Source organism: Mustela nigripes, chromosome 1, assembly GCF_022355385.1.
Source record: "Mustela nigripes isolate SB6536 chromosome 1, MUSNIG.SB6536, whole genome shotgun sequence".
Taxonomy (NCBI): domain Eukaryota; kingdom Metazoa; phylum Chordata; class Mammalia; order Carnivora; family Mustelidae; genus Mustela; species Mustela nigripes.
The window spans coordinates 138133641-138152674 of NC_081557.1; the positions used below are offsets into that span (position 1 = coordinate 138133641).

The window sequence follows — 19034 nt, forward strand, 5'->3', positions numbered from 1 at the left end:
AAGGTAGACTTGACTCTCCTCTTTTGAAAAGATTTTCAGTTTCTCCCAAAATCTGGTGTACCAAAAGGAGCTTTAAGACAACTTGTCATGACACTTTTCTTTTTGTCTGGCCTGCATCTTTCTTAGTGCACCATTTCTAATCCACAAGATTATAGATTCAACCTCAAGATTGCTTTCTTCTCCATCTAGATTTTATAATCAGCCAATGCTACAGATATTTGCTACACAGTTTCTTAGGGATCCCACATGGCCCCCAGGATGAAGTGTGGTAAATTTTGCACAATAAAGGGGAAAAACATACAACTTTCTAAAAGTAATCTCATTCCCTGTATCTTCCTCTTAAGTTATCTTGATGGCCTATATGGAAAGTGTTTGATTTTTTTTCCAAAAAGATCTGTTTCTCCTGGTTAAAACTGCATCACATCCAGTCTTCAATTTTCAGAATGCACTAGGGCATGGACCTCTCTTTAGGGTTCTATACTGCAGGTTTTTACCAAACTTATTGCTAAGGCACCAAGACTTGGTGACTGGATCTTTGTTGCAGTCAAGAAGGGCTCCAACCTTTCAACCCATTTGAGTTTTCACTGTCATTTCCAGGCCTTTTGCCTGGTAGTCTTTTCTGCGGCCTTCTGTTACAAAGTCACGTTGACTTGTACTCTTGTTGACCTCTCGCTTACTTCCACAGGCTAGTAATCGTAGTTATCTTTTACACACTTCCCAAAGCACAAGAAGACATCTGGATTTCTTCACTCTACCCCAGTATGGAAGAATAGAAAGCTAGCACAGGTGGCTCTGTCACTTCTACCCAGCCACAGTACGTCCCTTGTCCACTGAAAAGCTAATCTGAAAGACATTGCAGCCTTTCCAGGGAAAGGAAGAACAAACATCATTCTCTTGGTTTTCCGACAACCACCTCCTGGTGAATCTTGTAAACACTGCCTTTCCCCACCCTCTCTCCCCAAACCATGTTCAACCCAGGGTGGATAAATGAGGAGGGAAGATACTGGAATTTCATCCTTTGTTCTTCTCTCCCTCTCCTGTTCTTCAGCAGCAGGTAGTAGTGAAGAGAGGGTAGTTATTCTTCCTGTAAACTATAGACTGAAAGTCATACCTTTTATCTCCCTACACGATAGGTTGTAGTAAAACTGTGCTCAGAAGTCCAAGATCTCTTCTAGATGGATAAATAGGAGATTTGAGCATTTAGAAAACACTTTTCTCTCTCAAGAAAAATCAAGCTTTCAAGAATATTATCCCTGGAGTTTCGGGAACAAAAATATCTAATACAAAATTAGAATTGTATCCTCTTTGACCTAAGCCAGCGGTTCTTAACTTTGGCTGCACATTAAGTCACATTGAGTCACAGCTTTAAAAAATACTGATGGTCAGGTCTTGTACTTTGGGGCCCATTCTTCAAAAGCTTCTGGAATCAGGCCCAATTAGAGGTATTTATGTTAAAACTTCTCCAATGATTGGAGGAATTTTAGCCAGGATTGAGAATCACTGAACTTAGACTGTTATGTGTCTTCTCTGAATGGGAGGATACCATTAAGTCCACCGTGGGGAGAAAACTTGATTTTCTGGGAATGAATAAAAAGAAGAGCATCGGACTCTTGTACATTCGGACTCTTGTCCAATGACAAGAGTCATTGGACTCTTGTACATTCCACAAAGCAGCTATCTGATCAGTGATTTCATGTTATCATCATAATTCTTTTATGTACATACCATGTTGAGTACATGTAACTGAAGAATGAAAGTGGAATTCAAAGAGACTAAATAAGCAAAGATTTTATCACTTAAATAGTAGGGGAAAAAATACCAATCTTGTTTTTTTTAATATTAATAGTTATCATTTATTACATCATCATTAAAATGATTAAAAAGTTGGGACACCTGAGTGGCTCAGTCAGTTGAGTGTCTGACTCTTGGTTTCAGCTCAGGTCATGATCTTGGATTCATGAGATCAAACCCTACATTGGGCTCAGCACAAAGTCTGCTTGAGATTCTCTCTGCCTCTTCCTCTACCCTTCCCTGCTACTCTCTTTCTCTGTCTCTTAAATAAATAAATATTTTAAAAATTACTTTCCCTTTTATTAAAATTAAAATTTAAAGTATTATAAAAATATATAACCTAAAAAATAAAGGTTCTCATAATCCAACCTCACAAAAATAATCACTGCTAATGGTTGGATGTACACTCCTGCAAATGTGTCCTATTCACAAGATAGAATTCATTGTGAAAGCGTTATTCACCCAAATGAGATCATACTGTATATAGTTTTGAAGCTTAACTTTTCACATAAAAATATATCCTACACGTGTGTGTGTAAGCTTGTGTGTGCATATATGTGGTGTATCTCATTTTTTTAAATGGCTTATGTATTTCAATATTAAGAACTAGACATTTAGATCATTTCTAATTTACTACTATGACAAACAAAACCATAGTGAACACTCTTGTTATGATGAACATATCTTCGGGCAGTTTCAATAAAAGTGTTTCAATAAATATTTCAAGAAAATGATTCCTGTGAGAATTTCTGACTTGAAGACCATAAACGTTTTATATGTTAATAAAGTTTATCAAATTGCCCTCCAAATAAGTTCTGCCAATTTACAATTATTTCAACAATATATGGCAATTATTGGTGTCCCCAGTCTTGGCTACACTAGGTATTGATCAATCTTTTTCACGTGCTTATCCGCTAAGTGAAAGTAAACCATTGTTAACTAAATTTGCATTTGTTTGTTTATTGAGATTGAGCATTTTTTATACATGGCCAAAAGCCATGTGCAGTTCCTCCCTGTGAACTATCTGTGTGTCTTGCTCGTTTTTTTCTAAGATCAACCAATTTTTTTTAATTTGTAAAAAATCTATGAGTACTATAGAAAATAGCTATTTGGTTATCATATATATTGTGAAATATGGCATTATTTATGTTGGGTCCATTATCAAAGGAGCGAGACGGACATGGAATAAAGGTTTAACAAAAATTTTATTCTTATGCCAAGCATCAGGAACCAGACTGACTTTTCAGGGACACCTCCGAAGAGGGCGACGACCCCTTGGTCTTACAGGCTAGTTTTATAGGGCACAACCTCAGACCTCTACGTATGTGGCTTTGGCTGATTGGATGTTTCCACCTGTCTGGTCTTGTTTTAGGTGTTGTGTTTTAGTAATAGTTACCTGGAACCGATAGCAACCATTGAGGTGTTTATTAAACAAAATGGCCTTGCTTCAGGTGTGTTTAGCAACAGTTACCTGGAACTGACATCAGTAACTGCTGAGGCATTTATTAAACGACAAAATGTCTACCTAGGCAACATGGAGTCACTATGGCTAACCAGGCCCAGGCAGGCCCTAGGGGTTTAACAGGTTTTAACGTGGAATTGGCCCCAACAATTTATGGCTTTGTGTTTCGTCTGGGATAATGTTGGTGTGTGATAAATTGGAAGTTTTTATTTTTTTAATTACCATGCTTAACTGTCTTTTCCTCTGTTAATTTTTTTATTTCATGGCATCTTAAGAAAGGGATTCCCTTCCATGATATTATAAACATACTCAGTTGTGTTTCCTTCTCTTATTTTTATTTTTATTTTACTACATTTAAGTCTTTACATTTTTCTGAATGACTAGTCATTTCTGCCCATGCTATTTATTTAATAACCTGGACTTTTTCACTAATTTGAAATGTAACTTTGTTAAATAAGGAATAGAAAGCTAATAGATAGATAGATAGATTGATTGATTGATTGACAGACAGATAGTTTTCAACACACATACTCTCCTTATTTCTGATGATCCATACCATGTTTTGATATTTGGTGAAAGTACTCTAACCCCTCATCCCACTTTACTTTATTAAAATTTTCTCATTGAACATTGAAAACATTTCCCCATGTTACTTTTTTCAACTGATTTTTGAAATAATTTTTATCATACTTGTAATAAAAAACCAGTTGGGATTCTTTATCCTTTTTTTTTAAGATGTTATTTATTTGACAAAGAGAGAGCACGCAAGCAGGGGGAGCATTAAGCAGACAGAGAGGAAGAAGCAGGCTCCCCACAGAGCAGGGATCCTGATTTGGGGCTCAGTCCCAGGACCCTGGGATCATTACCTGAGCCAAAAGCAGTCACTTAACCTACTGAGTCACCCAGGTGCCCCTGGGATTATATTGTTTAAACTATACCTTTTCCCAATCTGAGCTGCATCCTGGATATATTGAATCCTAATTCCTTCCTCTAATTCTTTCCAAGTCCCACTCTTGGACTTTCCAGTTCTCAGCTACCAATGTGAGTTTTCTAGTGCCCAAATTTAGTCATTTCCATTTACTACTGAATATCTATCAATGACTTTCTATTCATTTGTGAATACAATCCAAAAATTTCAATGTGACATATAGGATCTCTGTCTACTCCTTCATACTGACTGACTTTATATCACTTCTTATCTCAACACCCTCCCCCCAGTCATTATAAAACTGTGTTCACATTCACTCTTTCTTGCCCTGGCATCATCTCCTGTAGGACACTTTAAATCTCTGCTCCATGCCATCTGAGGTACCCTTCCTTCATCAGAACTCCCATTGCCAGATTACCAGGACAGATGAGACTGTATTAAAATTGCCTGTTCATTTGAATCTCTTTTCCACTAACCAAGAAGCTCCTTCAGGATGCTATCTTTTCTTTATTCCCAGAAATCACCATAATATCTATTACATAATGGACCTTTAATTCATGTTGCTAAACAAATATATCTAAAGTGACATAAGCTAGGGTTAATTTTGCATCAATCAGGTGGTTAAATAGATCCCACTGTCTTACTAGGGTGCAGGTAGTTTTTCTAGGAAATGATCCCAGGAAGCACCACAGACTTGGCTAAAGTAAGACAGAGAGAAAGGGGGAAATGTTTATAAAGGGGTGTGTTGGTGAGCTAGGGTCCATGGAGCCATAATCCAGCTTGGGACCTTCTGAAAAACTATAAGTCACTTTGAACCATCCTTTGAGAGAATGGAAAATCTAGACATGGACTATAGCCACTGACTTCAGTCCAAGAATTGTCCCCAGAGGTTTTAGTTTATGCCACACTTTAAGGTTGTGTCTGTGTGTAGCCAAGTGAGAACACATGGTACCAAAGACCCAGGGCATTGAACCCAGGAGGTGCAAGCACTCAGGTGGGAATCAGTCAGTGCCCAGGTGAACTCAGAGAAAGCCCGGGGGATGGCATGGACATTAACAGCATCTGCCACAATAGCCAAGACTACAGCATCTGCCCTACCACCAAACTGAATACATATAAATTAATATTGGCTATGAGTGGTTTGAAGATTCTTGATGATTCTTAAAGAAATCATCATAAGGATGAGTTCTATTTCCTTCAAAATACGTAAGGTTTATAGACATAAATGCTATTTGATTCCTTCTCATGGTGGACCAAAAAACCCTCCAAAGGGAAGCTACATGTTTTTTTAACATTCTGTGTTATTATTCATTGACTAATTACTTTCTAGTTGTGGAACATACATTTGCTCAGACCTGTGAGATGATGAAAGTTTTTATTATGATTATGTCTGTTTCATCTTCCTTTCCTTGTACACCTTCATAGAATGGTCTTCAACATGTCATTAACTAGCCTTAGATAGCCATTATGATGCTCAACGTATTTTGGTTCACTTTTATATCATCAGTGATCTGAGGTCACTTTTGGGCTTCACTACTTTTTTTTTTTTCTAAAGAGAACATGTAGTAAATTTCACTTTATTCAGTGACTGCTTGCGTGCAGAACTCACTACTAACATCAATGGTTGTGTGTGGGATAAGTGGTGTGCAATCTAATAAAACTTACTGTTTACTGCATAGAGTACATAAATGCTTGTTTTTTACAAAAATTCACTATATACCTGTTCAGTGGATGCAGAAATGAAGTTAATCTGGATTTAAAAAATTGAAAAAATGAGTTTTGATAGAAATATTGAAGGATATAATCAAACATGGACTGGTGTTCAAAGATGACATACAAATATTAAAAATGCAGTCTTCATGGATTGATAGGGAAGCCTCTGAAAATTAGAAGTCAGAAATGTGCAGATGTAAATCAATCTGTGGGAAAACGCTGAGAACACCATACTACCCCCTTGGCCCCCGTGTCCTCTGCCTAGAATATTTTTTAATCCTTCTATAATAACTCCTACTTGCCTTTTAGATTGGCTCAAGTCTCATCTCCTATAAGAGTTTCCTACGACTCTTTGACAAATTGCCACAAACTTGTTGAATTAAAACAGCACTTTATCATCTTATGGCTTTGGAGGTCAAAGTCAAACATGGGTCTCACTGAACCAAAATCGAGGTGTCAGCCAGGCTGCGTTCCTTCTGAAGGGTCTAGAGGGGATCCCATTTTCTAGCCTTTTCCATCTTCTAGAAGCCTTGGTCCTTGGTGAGGGACCACCTTAGTTTCCTCCTGTGTAAAGCAGAAGTATATTCCCAGGTGGGTAAGAGAACAAATGAAAGGACGAGATTCCTCATCCCAAACCTCTGTTCCAGCACCTACTCATGAGAAGCAGCACTGACTTCTCAGCTTCCTTATCGCTGACATGGAAATAATCACAGCAATCAACACACTTGCTTCTCATGTGTATTAATGAATGGACAAATGAAAATTCACCGACAGTGATTGGCACATCCTATTCATTCAAAACTGTTAGTTGTTACAGTTTCCCCCTGGTGAGATTATTGTAAGGATTTAGGAGATAGTTGACAAAGCCACAGCAAGATGCCTGGCAAGTAGCCAATTCTCCACACATTCTAGCCTTTGATTTATCAGCATCATCTGTATTAAATATAACAGGTTAAAGAAGTCAAATGCAGTGAAGAAGATGCATTTCAAAGGCAGGAGTTTGGTGAAATGTGCTCAGCTTTGTGCTAACAATCTGAATTATTTCAAGCTCTGTTTTTCTCAGCCTCCATACAGTCACAGGGTTAAAAGATATGATAGGTCAATAATGTTGTGATGGATGGATTTTATTCGTTTCTGTGATGAAATAATAATAGTAATAACTATAGGCTTCTAAATATTTCAAAATGTGGGGGGCCTGGGTGGCTCAGTGGGTTAAAGCCTCTGCCTTTAGCTCGGGTCATGATCCCGGGTTCTGGGATCAAGCCCTACATCGGGCTCTTTGCTCAGTAGGGAGCCTGCTTCCCCCCACCCCCGCCTGCCTCTCTGCTTACTTGTGATCTCTGTCTGTCAAATAAATAAAATCTTTAAAATATATATATATATAATATATATATTTATATTACAAAATTTTTTCACATGTATTATCTCATAGGTCCTTGATGTGACTTCACTTTATTCCCAGGCAGTATCTAGCAATCTAATGGCTATTTGATTATTTAGACTTCCCAGATTTTTATCATCCTTATCCCATAATAGCCTTTATGTCCTTTTTATTATAGAATATTCAGATGTTACCCCCTGTTTCCAAGGCAAATGGAAGCATTCCACTCAAATGTTTACAGTAAATAGAACAGAAACTTGTGGAATCATCTTCCTCTCTCATAAATGAAGCAACAGCAAAGTGGCAGAGCATCTCAGCTGTTCCAAGTTCCTCAAATAAGTTTTACTTTTGCAAAACGAACCCTCTGACTTCCTATACGTTGTGAGCTGCGTTATGAGCAACATGACCGGCAGCCACGTTTGTTGTAATTTTTTAAATATGTGGAAAAAAAGCAAGATCTCGACCATGTATTACCTTAACCAAGATGCCAAATTATCTAACTTGTTTCTCCAGGCAAGCAGCCCAACAACAGGGACAGCTCCCAGGAGCCAGTCAAGATTGTCTGTCTGTCCATCCACTCAGGACATCTGCAGGTAAGTGCTCAGCAAATGATACTATTTAATCTCGTTTAAACCAATGTTCTGTAGTCTTCTTTTATGTTCCAAAACTGTGTGGCTCTTGCTTCTGCCTTACATTGTCCATGGACAATTTATACTGGCTTAATTTTTCCCCTTTAGTACCTTTTCTTCATTTGATCTTTATTTACCAACGTCTGCTCATGCTGTCATTTTCATCATTCTCTCTCTCTGTTTTCCTGTGGCTCTCCTCTCCATTCCCATCTCCCATCCTTTGCCTGCTGCTTTGTCTAGATCTGCCATCTTGCATGACATGTCAGAAGATGCGTTTGAGCAATGCACCCCTGTCGTGGTGCTGAGCCCTGCTAGGAAGGAGTCTGGTAAGAAATCAGTAAAACAGAGGCCTAGGAGGAGGAGGAGGGCCTCTGAGAGATACGAGGCTGCAGAAGAACAAACAAAAGGGAGAAGAAATGATTTTCCCCTCCAAATCACAAGTGCCAGATGGAGCGAGCTTTACGCTACTTCTTCAGATTCATCTTCCACAGATGAGACTCACTGGATTCAGGCGAAAAGAAGAGCCCAAGTTAAATTCCGACTCTCACGGAGAAGAAGGAGAAATGGCAATAAGCCATGTGGAAATGCAGCTGGGCCTTCTGCTCCTCATGGAATGGATCTGGTAGATGTGGAAACCACAGGTAAAAAGCAAAAAGAGCTGAATGACTGTGAGGGTTGCTCTTTAAATCTCTGCAGAGGAAAAGGAACAAGGTACCAAGAATGCAGTCTTTCTCACCCACGGGGATCCTTTGAGATTAAGAGGTCCTCAAGAGAGCACAAGGAGAGCAAAGGAAGATACCACCACAGGGATCTGTGGCTCTTGCCCCATCTTGGGCAACATGAAACAATCCAGAAAAGATCTTCAGAAGCAGATTCCAGCACTGATATATTGGCAGTAGCAGAAGACGGCAAGTATGTGGACACTGCTGGATTCCTGGTGAATAACTCTAAGCAGAAGCCTTCTGCCACCTACCATGACCAGTCTGATAATTTAAAAATATGCAGGTCAGTCACTATAGAGAAAGACGTGATGCCATCCACATGCATTTCTTCCCGCTGTGAGTTAGGGGTGTGTTTGACCTCACCCCTCACAACCTAACATGTATTCATGCTGTTATTTGTCTGGTTGGATCTAAGGTGATAAAACAAGAAAAGGTGGGTGTGGGAATAAGAAGAAATAATAGGGAAGCATCCATGGGTTTGGAAGCTGTTCCAGAATAGAATTAGATTTCCCCTTTACCCTTCCCCTAATAGGACAGTGATTTATCTTGGTAAATGGACTGACAAACCAGTTGGATCTGGTACCCATTCTAGTTAAGATAAGACCAGTGGGGGGCGCCTGGGTGGCTCAGTGGGTTAAGCTGCTGCCTTCCCCTCGGGTCTTGATCTCAGGGTCTTGGGATAGAGCCCCGCACTGGGCTCTTTGCTCAGCGGGGAGCCTGCTTTTCTCTCTCTCTCTCTCTCTGCCTGCCTCTCTGCCTACTTGTTATCTCTCTCTGTCGAAAAAATAAATAAATAAAATCTTAAAAAAAAAAGATAAGACCAGTGGAAGAAATATGAGTGAGAGTGTATGAAACCTTAGATCCTTTAATGCAAATTCAGTGAACTGTTAGCATCCTGACAGAAAGATATTTAACGGTTGGGTTTTTTAAGGTCAGATTTTTTTTTATCAGAAAAATCTCTACAGTTGGTGCTAATTTGTTCTCCAATTGTCTGACTCAGCGGGGTAATTCAAGACTGAAAGGCCACAGAAACAGGTCATGGACGTATCAGTGGGGTGTCCAGAGCCTTCAGGGAAGGAGAACACATTAACTTTAGTGATAATCATGTACTAAAATGTTTCAACATGTAGATATTTCATAGCTCTGAGACTCCTTTCTTGCTCTTTTAACCATATACATATTCAAAATAACTTAAAGTGAATAAGAACTATAGGAATACCCATGCTAGTGTGCATAAGTCAGATGGTTTTAAACAAAACAGCTAGTTTTACACATTCATGTTATCCCCTAGTCATTTACGTTGGTTAAGTGAAGTTTTGTTACATCATGCTTGGTTGTTTGGGCTTGTTTTATGACAGTTAAAGTTACTTTATAACACATGTATGAGTGTCGCTTGCCAATAACGTGACCCCAAGAATGCTGTCCATGTCTATTTAAGACTGGACAAGGAAATTTGAGGTCTGGATGTAAATAATAATAGTTTGTTTCTCAGAAAGTTTTATAAGATTTTCTTAAAATGCTCATTGATTTGTTCATTCAAGCACCTGTTATGCATCAATTCTTGGCATTGGAAATATTATAGTGCCTGAGATTAGAGTTTATAGTCTAAGGGGGAACAGAGAAACAAAAGAAACTATTTCACAGTTGATACATAATTAAGGTCGTGATGAGGAATATGAAAGCACATAAAAAGGAAGCCTCACCTAATCTGAGAGATCAGAGAACTCTCTTAAAGAGGTGACAAGCTGACTGAGGCTCAAAGAATGACAAGAATTGATCAAGGAAAGAAACGGGAGAACCATTGAGGCAGAAGGGGCTACTACACCAAACCAGGAGGAGGGAAGGAGTTTAGCAATCCAGGGAACTGAAAGTGAGCCACTGTGGCCTGGGTGTAATGGTTGCGGGGAGTGGGTGGTGGTTTGAGAGGGGAGAAGAGAAGAGAGCCATGCCCAACATGCTCAGACATCACAAAGAAGTGACACCATTTGATTTATATATTAATGTAAGTTTCTTGTAATCTTTGGAATATGATTTAAGTATGACTTGTCTAAAATATTGGGGTATGGGATAAAACAGTATTTCCAGTCTAAACCAAGAACTCCCCACATACAGCCATCTGTTGTCATTCCCCGAATCTATTTCCAGCATAATTTAATGAAAGAAGCTAGTTGTGGGCTTAATGGTAATTGGAGAAAAAAGTAATGCTTGCAATTAAAGTCATAGTGGCTGATCCTCCTAACTTAAAAGCACTGCTCTGGAGGAACATTTTCAAAGACAGGATATTTAACTTAGACTTCTATTAATGGAAGTGTGATCGATGGGCCCATACTTATTATTTCTTGCTGCAGGTTATCATCAAAATATACCCACTAAGTAAATACAGAGACTGTGTATTATACTGGACGCTGAGAGCAAAAAGCAACAAAAGAGGTGATTATTCCCTTAAGTGGCCTGTTATCTAAGTGGGAGAAATTGAACACACACCTGAAAAGATACAAATTCAAGATAGTACAGAGTGAATTAAAAAAAAAAAAGGAATACTGCAGAAATTTGAAGACAGAAAAACTTCTGAGAGCTGGAACAATCTGGAAACCCTGTTAAGAGGTGGGATTGAGACAAAGAAAATTAGAATTAGATTGGCAGAGCTGCACACCGGACATTGCAGGCACCCAGAGCAGGGCAAACACCATGAGCCCAGACAGAGATGAGGGAGTGACACTCTGCACTGAAGAATTTTGTGTGACCTTATATGACTAGGTTGGAGAGTTTACATAGATATCAACTAAAAAAAAAAAAAAAAATTAAAGACCTTGTAAAGAAAACATGCATATCTTTCCAAAGAGTTTGACTGTGTTCTACACATGTTTGTTTTCCTGCTGCCTCAGTGAGCCTTTGGGTACCAAAGAGGCCACCTCAGAAACTGAGAACAGATCAAAGGGATTGTGTTCTTCTTCGCCCATCTTCAGCCAGAAAAGTTGCATGATTATCTCTGTATATAATGAGGTTCTACATAATATTCCTTTAAAAAAATTATTTCGCTGCAAAATATAATACAGACCAGCCTTTGTGCAATAAAACAGGCCTAATGAAGAATAACATATACAGTCACAGTCACAATGTCTCTGGGGGTGTATTGAGAAAGAGATCTAGATTTAGGAGAAAAAGTTGCAACAAGGGAGAATGTATCCTGCTTTGTGGTAAATAGGATTAGGATGATAAAGGGGAATGAAAGGGAGGAACACATGGCATGCTGTCATTCCACCCAGGGATGGGAAACAATCCTGGTGCTTGGAATTGGTGAGAGCATAAGACAAAGGAGTCAGGGTGACTCCAAACCTTGAAACTTGGGAGACAGGAAATGCTGCTGCTACTGACAAAGGCAGAAGAGGCCAGAGGGAGATGGTTTGGGAAAGACATGATGAGTTCCATTATAGGCAGACTGTTTGTGGTTGCAGTGACATTGCGGGGTCAGCTGTCCAGCACACTGAGACATGTCCCTGAGAGGTAGGAGAGCAGTCACAGTCACAATTCCATAGAATTGTTCAAGCATTCCTGAACTATACACAGTTTGCCACGAAACAACTGCATATTTTCAGTTGTTATTAACATGACATATTAGCACAGGGCAATAGCATGAAGATGCTAATAACGAAAATCTCCTGAAGGCCGGGGAGCACATATAAACGGGGTATCATTCTCAGTCAGGTGATTGTGATGCCTGGGAAGTGAGTGAAATTTCTGAATGAAATCATTTATAGGAAAAAGGCCTCCAGATGGACACAGTCTGAGCACCAGTGTACCCCTGTGCAAGGGAGAGAGGCGGCAATTGCCTAAGAACTTGCACTCCGGCTGCTTCAGACATGCACGGGCAGAACCAGCCTCAGCCAGAACCACAAAGCAGAAGCTCCCAGACCCTTCCTCCTTTTCTGTTCCCAGCATTTGGTCCCTGCAAGGGCACGCTATGCTCTTTCCCACCCTCATCAAAGCCTTATTCAGAGAAAGTTTCTCTATTAGCCAATTAGAGCTTACAGGGAATTTAAGTCGTGCTGTTAACACCTATAGCGTGTGGTGGGAAAGGCTTTGCCTTTTTCATTTGAAAAAAAAGGGGGTTTAAAATATGGATTAGATCATGTTAGCCCACGTTTGAGGCTTTTCAGTGGCTTCTTAATAGCCCTCAGTGGTAACTTCAGAATCTTTAATATGATTTACAAATCCATGCATGATCCGTCTATCAGATCCACCTCTCCAGCTTCAACACCCATCATTAATGAAGACCTGTTCATACTGGTCTGTCTTTAGTTCCCTGAAAGTGCCTAGGCCTATCCCTTTCAGGGCCTAGAATGCCTTCACATTACTCTCTCTGCCCTTCACCAGAATAACTCCTAGTCATGCTTTTTTGCTTGAAATGTAATTTCTTTAGGGATACCTTCATGACGCTCAACACTCAAGTCTCCTGGGAATCACTTCCATAGCATAATTTTAATTAATTAATTTTAAGCTAATATGTGGGTATTTTTGTGATGAACTGTTTCAGATTTATTCCAGTTTCCACAGTGCCTGGACCAGTGCCTGACAGTTAGAATATATTCAACATACACTTTTTGAATGAGTAGATTAAGGAAAATGAGTTTTTCCAAGGGAATTATTCTTACAATGTAAAATGATAGCACTAAGAAGTAGATTACTTCATCTGGTATGGAACCAGCATACAAAGCACACTGTACACCAGCCATGCTCAGACTTTAGTGGACATTAGCAGAGACCACAAGACTTGTTAAATGTAGATTGTTGGCGGAGCCTGGGTGGCTCAGTCAGTTGGGCATCTGCTTTCAGCTCCGGTCATGATCCCAGGGTTCTGGGATCAAGCCTCACATCGGGCTCCCTGCTCAGCAGGGAGTCTGCTTGTCCCTCTACCTCTGCTGTTCCCCCAGCTTGTGTGCTCACTCTCTCTCTCTCACTCTCAAATAAATAAATAGATAAGTAAGTAAGTAAATAAATAAATAAAATCTCTTTTTAAAAAATACAGATTGTTAGACCCACCCCAGAGTTTCTGATTCCTTCTCTGGGGTTGAGTCCATGAATTTGCATTTATAAAATGTTCCCAAATGATACAGGTGTTGCTGATCTAAGGGTCCACATTTTTAGAATCATTGCTCTATGCTACATTTCTCCTGGGCCTTAGGTGGGAAGAGAGAACAAGTAATTGCAAGGATGAGTTTGGGGGCGCCTCAGTGGTGGAGTCAGTTGAGCATCGATTCTTAATTCCAGCTCAGGTCATGATCTCAGAGTAGTGAGATGATGCACCACGTTGGGCTCTGCACTCTACGTGAAGTCTGCTTAAGACCCCCTCCCCCTCTCCTACTTCCCTTCCCCCCTCTCTAAAATAAACAAATGAGTAAATAAATAAATAAGAAAAGATGAATTTGGGAAGTATAATTATAGTTCTTTGTCATATTCTATTGAAGGCTGACATAAAGCAAAGTTAGGTTACCTTCTTGTAGTTTACGCTGTTGTACCAGTAAGTGCTGGTCATCTTACTAAAACCATAGACTGACAAAGCCCCAACTTTAGCAGGAACTCAGATGTCATGGTTTGCCTATTGTGTCTCTTCAAACCCACTTCCTCATTGCAACTACCCCCATTTTTATCAGTGAGTTCACAAATACCCGGAATTTCTAGTTTTTGACTATTTTCCTCCTGCATTGGTTATACCCAGTCTCTAACCAAACCCCGTCATTTTTCCCTCCAGATATTGCTTTTGGTTTGTGCCCTCTTCCTCATTGCTAATGCCCCAGTTTGATTCTTCTTTATTTACACTTCTGTTCTTTCTCCACATCCACCCATCAGCCTACTACCTCTTTTGGTCAGGACTCTTCTACCAGGTTAAAATTGACTGAAACCAATTCAAATGAGCTTAAACAAGAAAGGGATGTATTAGCCACAGACATAGGAAATCCAGGTATACAGATGGCTTCAGAGGCTGCAGAGATTCAAACAATGTGGTTCTCTTTCTCTGTGTGTTCTCATTTTCTTCAACTGCAGGCAAACTTCCTCTGCACAGCAGAGGGAAGAGACAGTGTGGGCAGAAATAGCTTTAGGTTTACATTTTACCAGACATGACTTAACAGAAAAGAGAAATGTTCTCTTCAAGCAGTTACACATTCATTCCCAGGGATGGAATAGAATTAGCCTGCCCTAGGTCACATTCTTGGGCTGATCACGGTCACCAGGGGCCTTGGGCACTATGCCCAGACCATGCCCTTAGATGGAAAGGTTGGATTTAAAATGTGACTATTGGCAACCCCTCCAGGACCTTTTGAATTGGGGAAAAGACATTTCAGTAACAAAAATAATAGCATCAGTACCAGAAGAGGTGGGACAAGAATTCTAAGCAGGAAAAAACAAACAAAAGAGTAGCACTGAACTACCATCCAGGTGGCTCTCCCCCTTCCCAGGGTCTTTCTCTTCCTCTCCAAATGCCCACATTTAGATATACTTAAACACTCATCTCGTTTTTATCCTATCCATACAGCTTGCCCAAATTATCGTGGTCCAAAGTGATCTTTCCTTTCTTCAGATTCCCATAACCTCTTGTAGTTGATTTACTTAGAATTCACCTATTTTCTAACGTCTTCATGTGTGTTAGTTCTGTTTCCTATAGACTAAGCTCCTTGAAGTAGGAATTGTGTCTTTTCCTTTTTTGGGCTCTCTACAGTACTCAGAATAATTCTAGCATGTAGCAACTGCCCAAAAAGAATTCTTGAAATGGCTTCAAAATTAGAGGATGCCAAAAGAGGAGATACAAAAGCCATGGGAACAATGTAAACTGAGTGGTACAGGGCAAAACAAATAAAGTATATTTAATTCCATCAATGGCTTATTTAAAAGAGGAAGACCCCCAAAATAATTCCTGATAATGATCTAGTCTAGCCTGGGTTGGATGGTGAGTTTGAAGTTACACTTTATATTGCTTTGCTAAAGCCTTCATTATGCATATTCTCATTTTAAGTTTTTTGAGGAAAATGAGAAAATGGTAAAAATCATCTATTTTTTTATTTGTTTAATTCTTACAAGTTGCAATAACTTTATACCAGGCGTGGGAAAATGGAAAGAGAATATTTCTAAAACTTAAAATTTTCCTAATAAAAAACTATTTTCTGAGTAGTTTTGATGTTTTTGACAAATGGTGCAATTGTAAGATTGATTTAGATCACAGTGAACAACTATTTGGGGGGAATTTTAATCTTTATCAAGTGTTCTAGAGGCTGGAAATACAGTGGAAGATATGGTATTGGTCCCATCCCTCATTAACTTATAATTGTATATAATGGTATATATGTTTAGTAAAACAAATAATTAAAGAGGCAAATGTAAACAACAAACAAATAAAAAAAAAACATGAATGAAGCTAAAGGAACATATTGCATCTAACAGAACAAAACAAGTTTCCCTGGGAAACTAATAATCAGGAAGAAATCCAAAGGAGAATAAGTTAAGCAGAGAGAAGGGGTAATCTGTTCTAGGAAAAAGATATGGCATATATTAAACCACAGAGATGAGTGAGATCAGGCATAAAATGATGTCACTCTGGCCTTGTATCAAGTAGGAGGAGGGGAATGGTAGTTAACCATGGAATTCTTTATCAACAATAGGTAGGAGTTTAGACAGTATTTTAATGACAAGCGTAAATTTTATAGACTTTTAAGTAAAAAGAATGACGCCGTTAGCTTAGTATTCTGGAAGACCACTCAAGCTGCTGTTGGAAAACAGACTGGAGAGGGAAAGACTGAAGGGAAAGGAAACCAGTTAGAGAGACACTGCTGTGGGGCACCTGAGTGGCTCAGGCGGTCAGGCATCTGCCTTTGGCTCAGATCATGATGCTGGAGTCCCCACATCGAGCCCCATATCAGGCTCCCTGCTCACTGGGGAGTATGCTTCTACTTTTGCCCCTCACCCCACTCTCTCGTGTTCTCTGTCTCTCAAATAAATAAAATCTTAAAAAAAAGAGAGAGAGAGAGAGAGAGAGAGAGAGAGAGACAGTTGTGTCCCAGCAAAGAGCTGATGGTGGCTGTAGAATAAAAAGAAGCCCATGGAGGGGCACCTGGGAAGCTTGCTCTATTAAGCTTCTGACTCTTGGTTTCAGCTTGGGTCATGATTTCATAAGTCATGGGATCAAGTCCTGAGCACCGGCCCCCCAACAGCGTGGAGTCTGCTTGAAGATTCCCTCCCACTGCCCCTCCCCTGGCTTGTGGACATGCTCAAACTCTCTTGCTTTCTCAAATAAATACATAAATCTTTAAAAAAAATAGTTTTAAAAAAGTAGATGTATTTTTAAAGTATTATGAAAGTAAATCAAACAAATCAAACAGGATTCAATGATAACTTACATAGATATCCGATCTCAAGTTTCCGATTTAGAAAATGGTAGATTATAGGATCCTTTACTATTGAGAGAACACACTGCTTGAGAGACAGATTTAAAAGGAGGAGATGAGTTCAGTTTTATAAATAAACAGTTTGAGGCACAAGACAATTATCCACAGAGAGACATCCAGAAGAGTTCAGAAGAGGCTTTTGCAAGTTTGCATGAAGATTAGGAAGTCTTGAGCATATAGGTGGTGAGTGTCAAAATCTCCAATGGAAAATCTATGAACTGAGCAGAGGAGGGTATGAAGAACCCTGGGAAATAGCAATATTTAATGGTCCTGAAAGAAGAAAAAAAGCCAGCAGAGAGAAGGAAGACAATGCCCAAAGAGACAAATGAAAACCCAGGACTATATAAAGGTGAAAGAGAATGTCACAAATAGAGGAAGAGATGAATTCAGATGAATTCATCTAGATGAATTCATGTTTTTAATTTGGAGAATCTTTGAGCTCAGAGAGAGAGAGAGAGAGAAGTTGACGATGAAGAAAACTGATCAGAATGTTTGTTTCTTAAGGTCCCACAGGGAATAGGAAAGGATGGGACCCAAAGACCAAAGTAAAAGGATTGCCGTGGCAAGGAAAATAAGTATGATTTTCTTTGCAATACAAGTAAAAGAGGAAATCACAGATGCAGGGACAAATGTAGATCTACAGATTATATAAGCAGATATGATATATACAGATACAGATATTTTATGTACAGATACAGCTACTATTTCTTTTTGATGACCTTATAGAGCAAGGGGGTTGGTTGCAGGGTCATATAACAGTGCAATCTGAATTTCAGATAACAGCAAATAATTTTCTAATGGGACATACACATACTAAAAAAGTACTCATTATTTATCTGGAATTCAAATTTAACTGGGTTTACCATATACTTTTGCTTAGTGTGGCAGTGCTAAGCATAGCAAGATAGAAAAGCATTGTTGGAAGTCCTGCTGAGGCCCATAACTATGAGTTCATATGGCCACAGATGGCAGGAAATCTACCTTTCCTCTACAGTACATCATTCAGATGCAACCAAAGAAGACAATTGCACTTGGACCTATGGGAGTGATGTCATGAAACATCTAGATTTCACATTTAGCACAACTTGATCTATGTTTCCCCATGTATCTCCAGGTAAATTTGAAATTTAAAAATTGAGATAAATATGCTTTACAAATACGATTTTTAAAGTAAAATAACATTTCAGTTAGTAGTTGTGCTCTCCCTATTTATTTAAAGAAAAAAACCTACTTTTTTATCTTAACTTTTCAGATAATTGTTATAGTATTGGAAAAAGTGGGTTCATAGATTCATGGATCATCTAGGTCGCTCTCCAGTCTGATCTTTGAAGACCCTTGGAATATCAGCACACATTATCATCTCTCTCTTCCTTGAACATACTATTTCTTGGGACAACCCCTTTCCTTTTAGAATCTCTTAATTGTGAAAACATTCTTTCTAATATTGAATCAGCCTGAGTCCTTGTATTTTCTCCTTCTTAGTCCTAGATTTATATTCACTCAGTAACAGATTTTTTAAACTTTGTAAATGTATCCTATTCTTTCTGTTACTTTTTCTGTACAAAGATGAGACTGGCATTCTATTGTCAAAGTCCATTCTATGAGTAAAAGATCAGCTGTTGACAGTTTTCAGTATTCAGGTGAGAAAGGTCTCCTAAGTGACCTAATGAGAATCATTTATTTCCAGGAGGTAACAGACTCTTAAGAAAGTTCATAAATTTATTACTTTCCATAGGCTTTGTCTTTATTTTTCTGAGTCTTATAGGAGTTAATAATAATCTTCCCCCTGTTCATTTTAATAACAGCTGAGTTGGTAGGAAATGCAGATGTGAACACCATTAGTAACCTATCACTGGTCAGTTCATTGGAATTACTCAACATAGAGTCTCAAGGTCTCACTTTCAACTCTTGATTTCTCTCTACTGGGAGGGGTCCAACTTGGGAAAGGTAAAATGGCTCTCTCCTTATATATG

At 39.1% G+C, this 19034-nt stretch overlaps 1 protein-coding gene across 2 annotated transcripts in view; it reads left to right on the forward strand.

Annotated features, from left to right (window-relative positions):
- Nucleotides 1-19034, forward strand: part of MARCHF1 (membrane associated ring-CH-type finger 1) — a 916809-nt gene that overhangs the window by 817873 nt on the left and 79902 nt on the right. Inside the window, exons 5-6 of one of the 2 annotated variants that reach the window (XM_059374251.1) lie at nt 7789-7868; nt 8145-8909. In XM_059374251.1, coding sequence (XP_059230234.1) covers nt 7789-7868; nt 8145-8909 — 845 coding nt within the window. The remainder of the gene's footprint in view (nt 1-7788; nt 7869-8144; nt 8910-19034) is intronic. The other variant, XM_059374241.1, reaches the window with a different exon arrangement.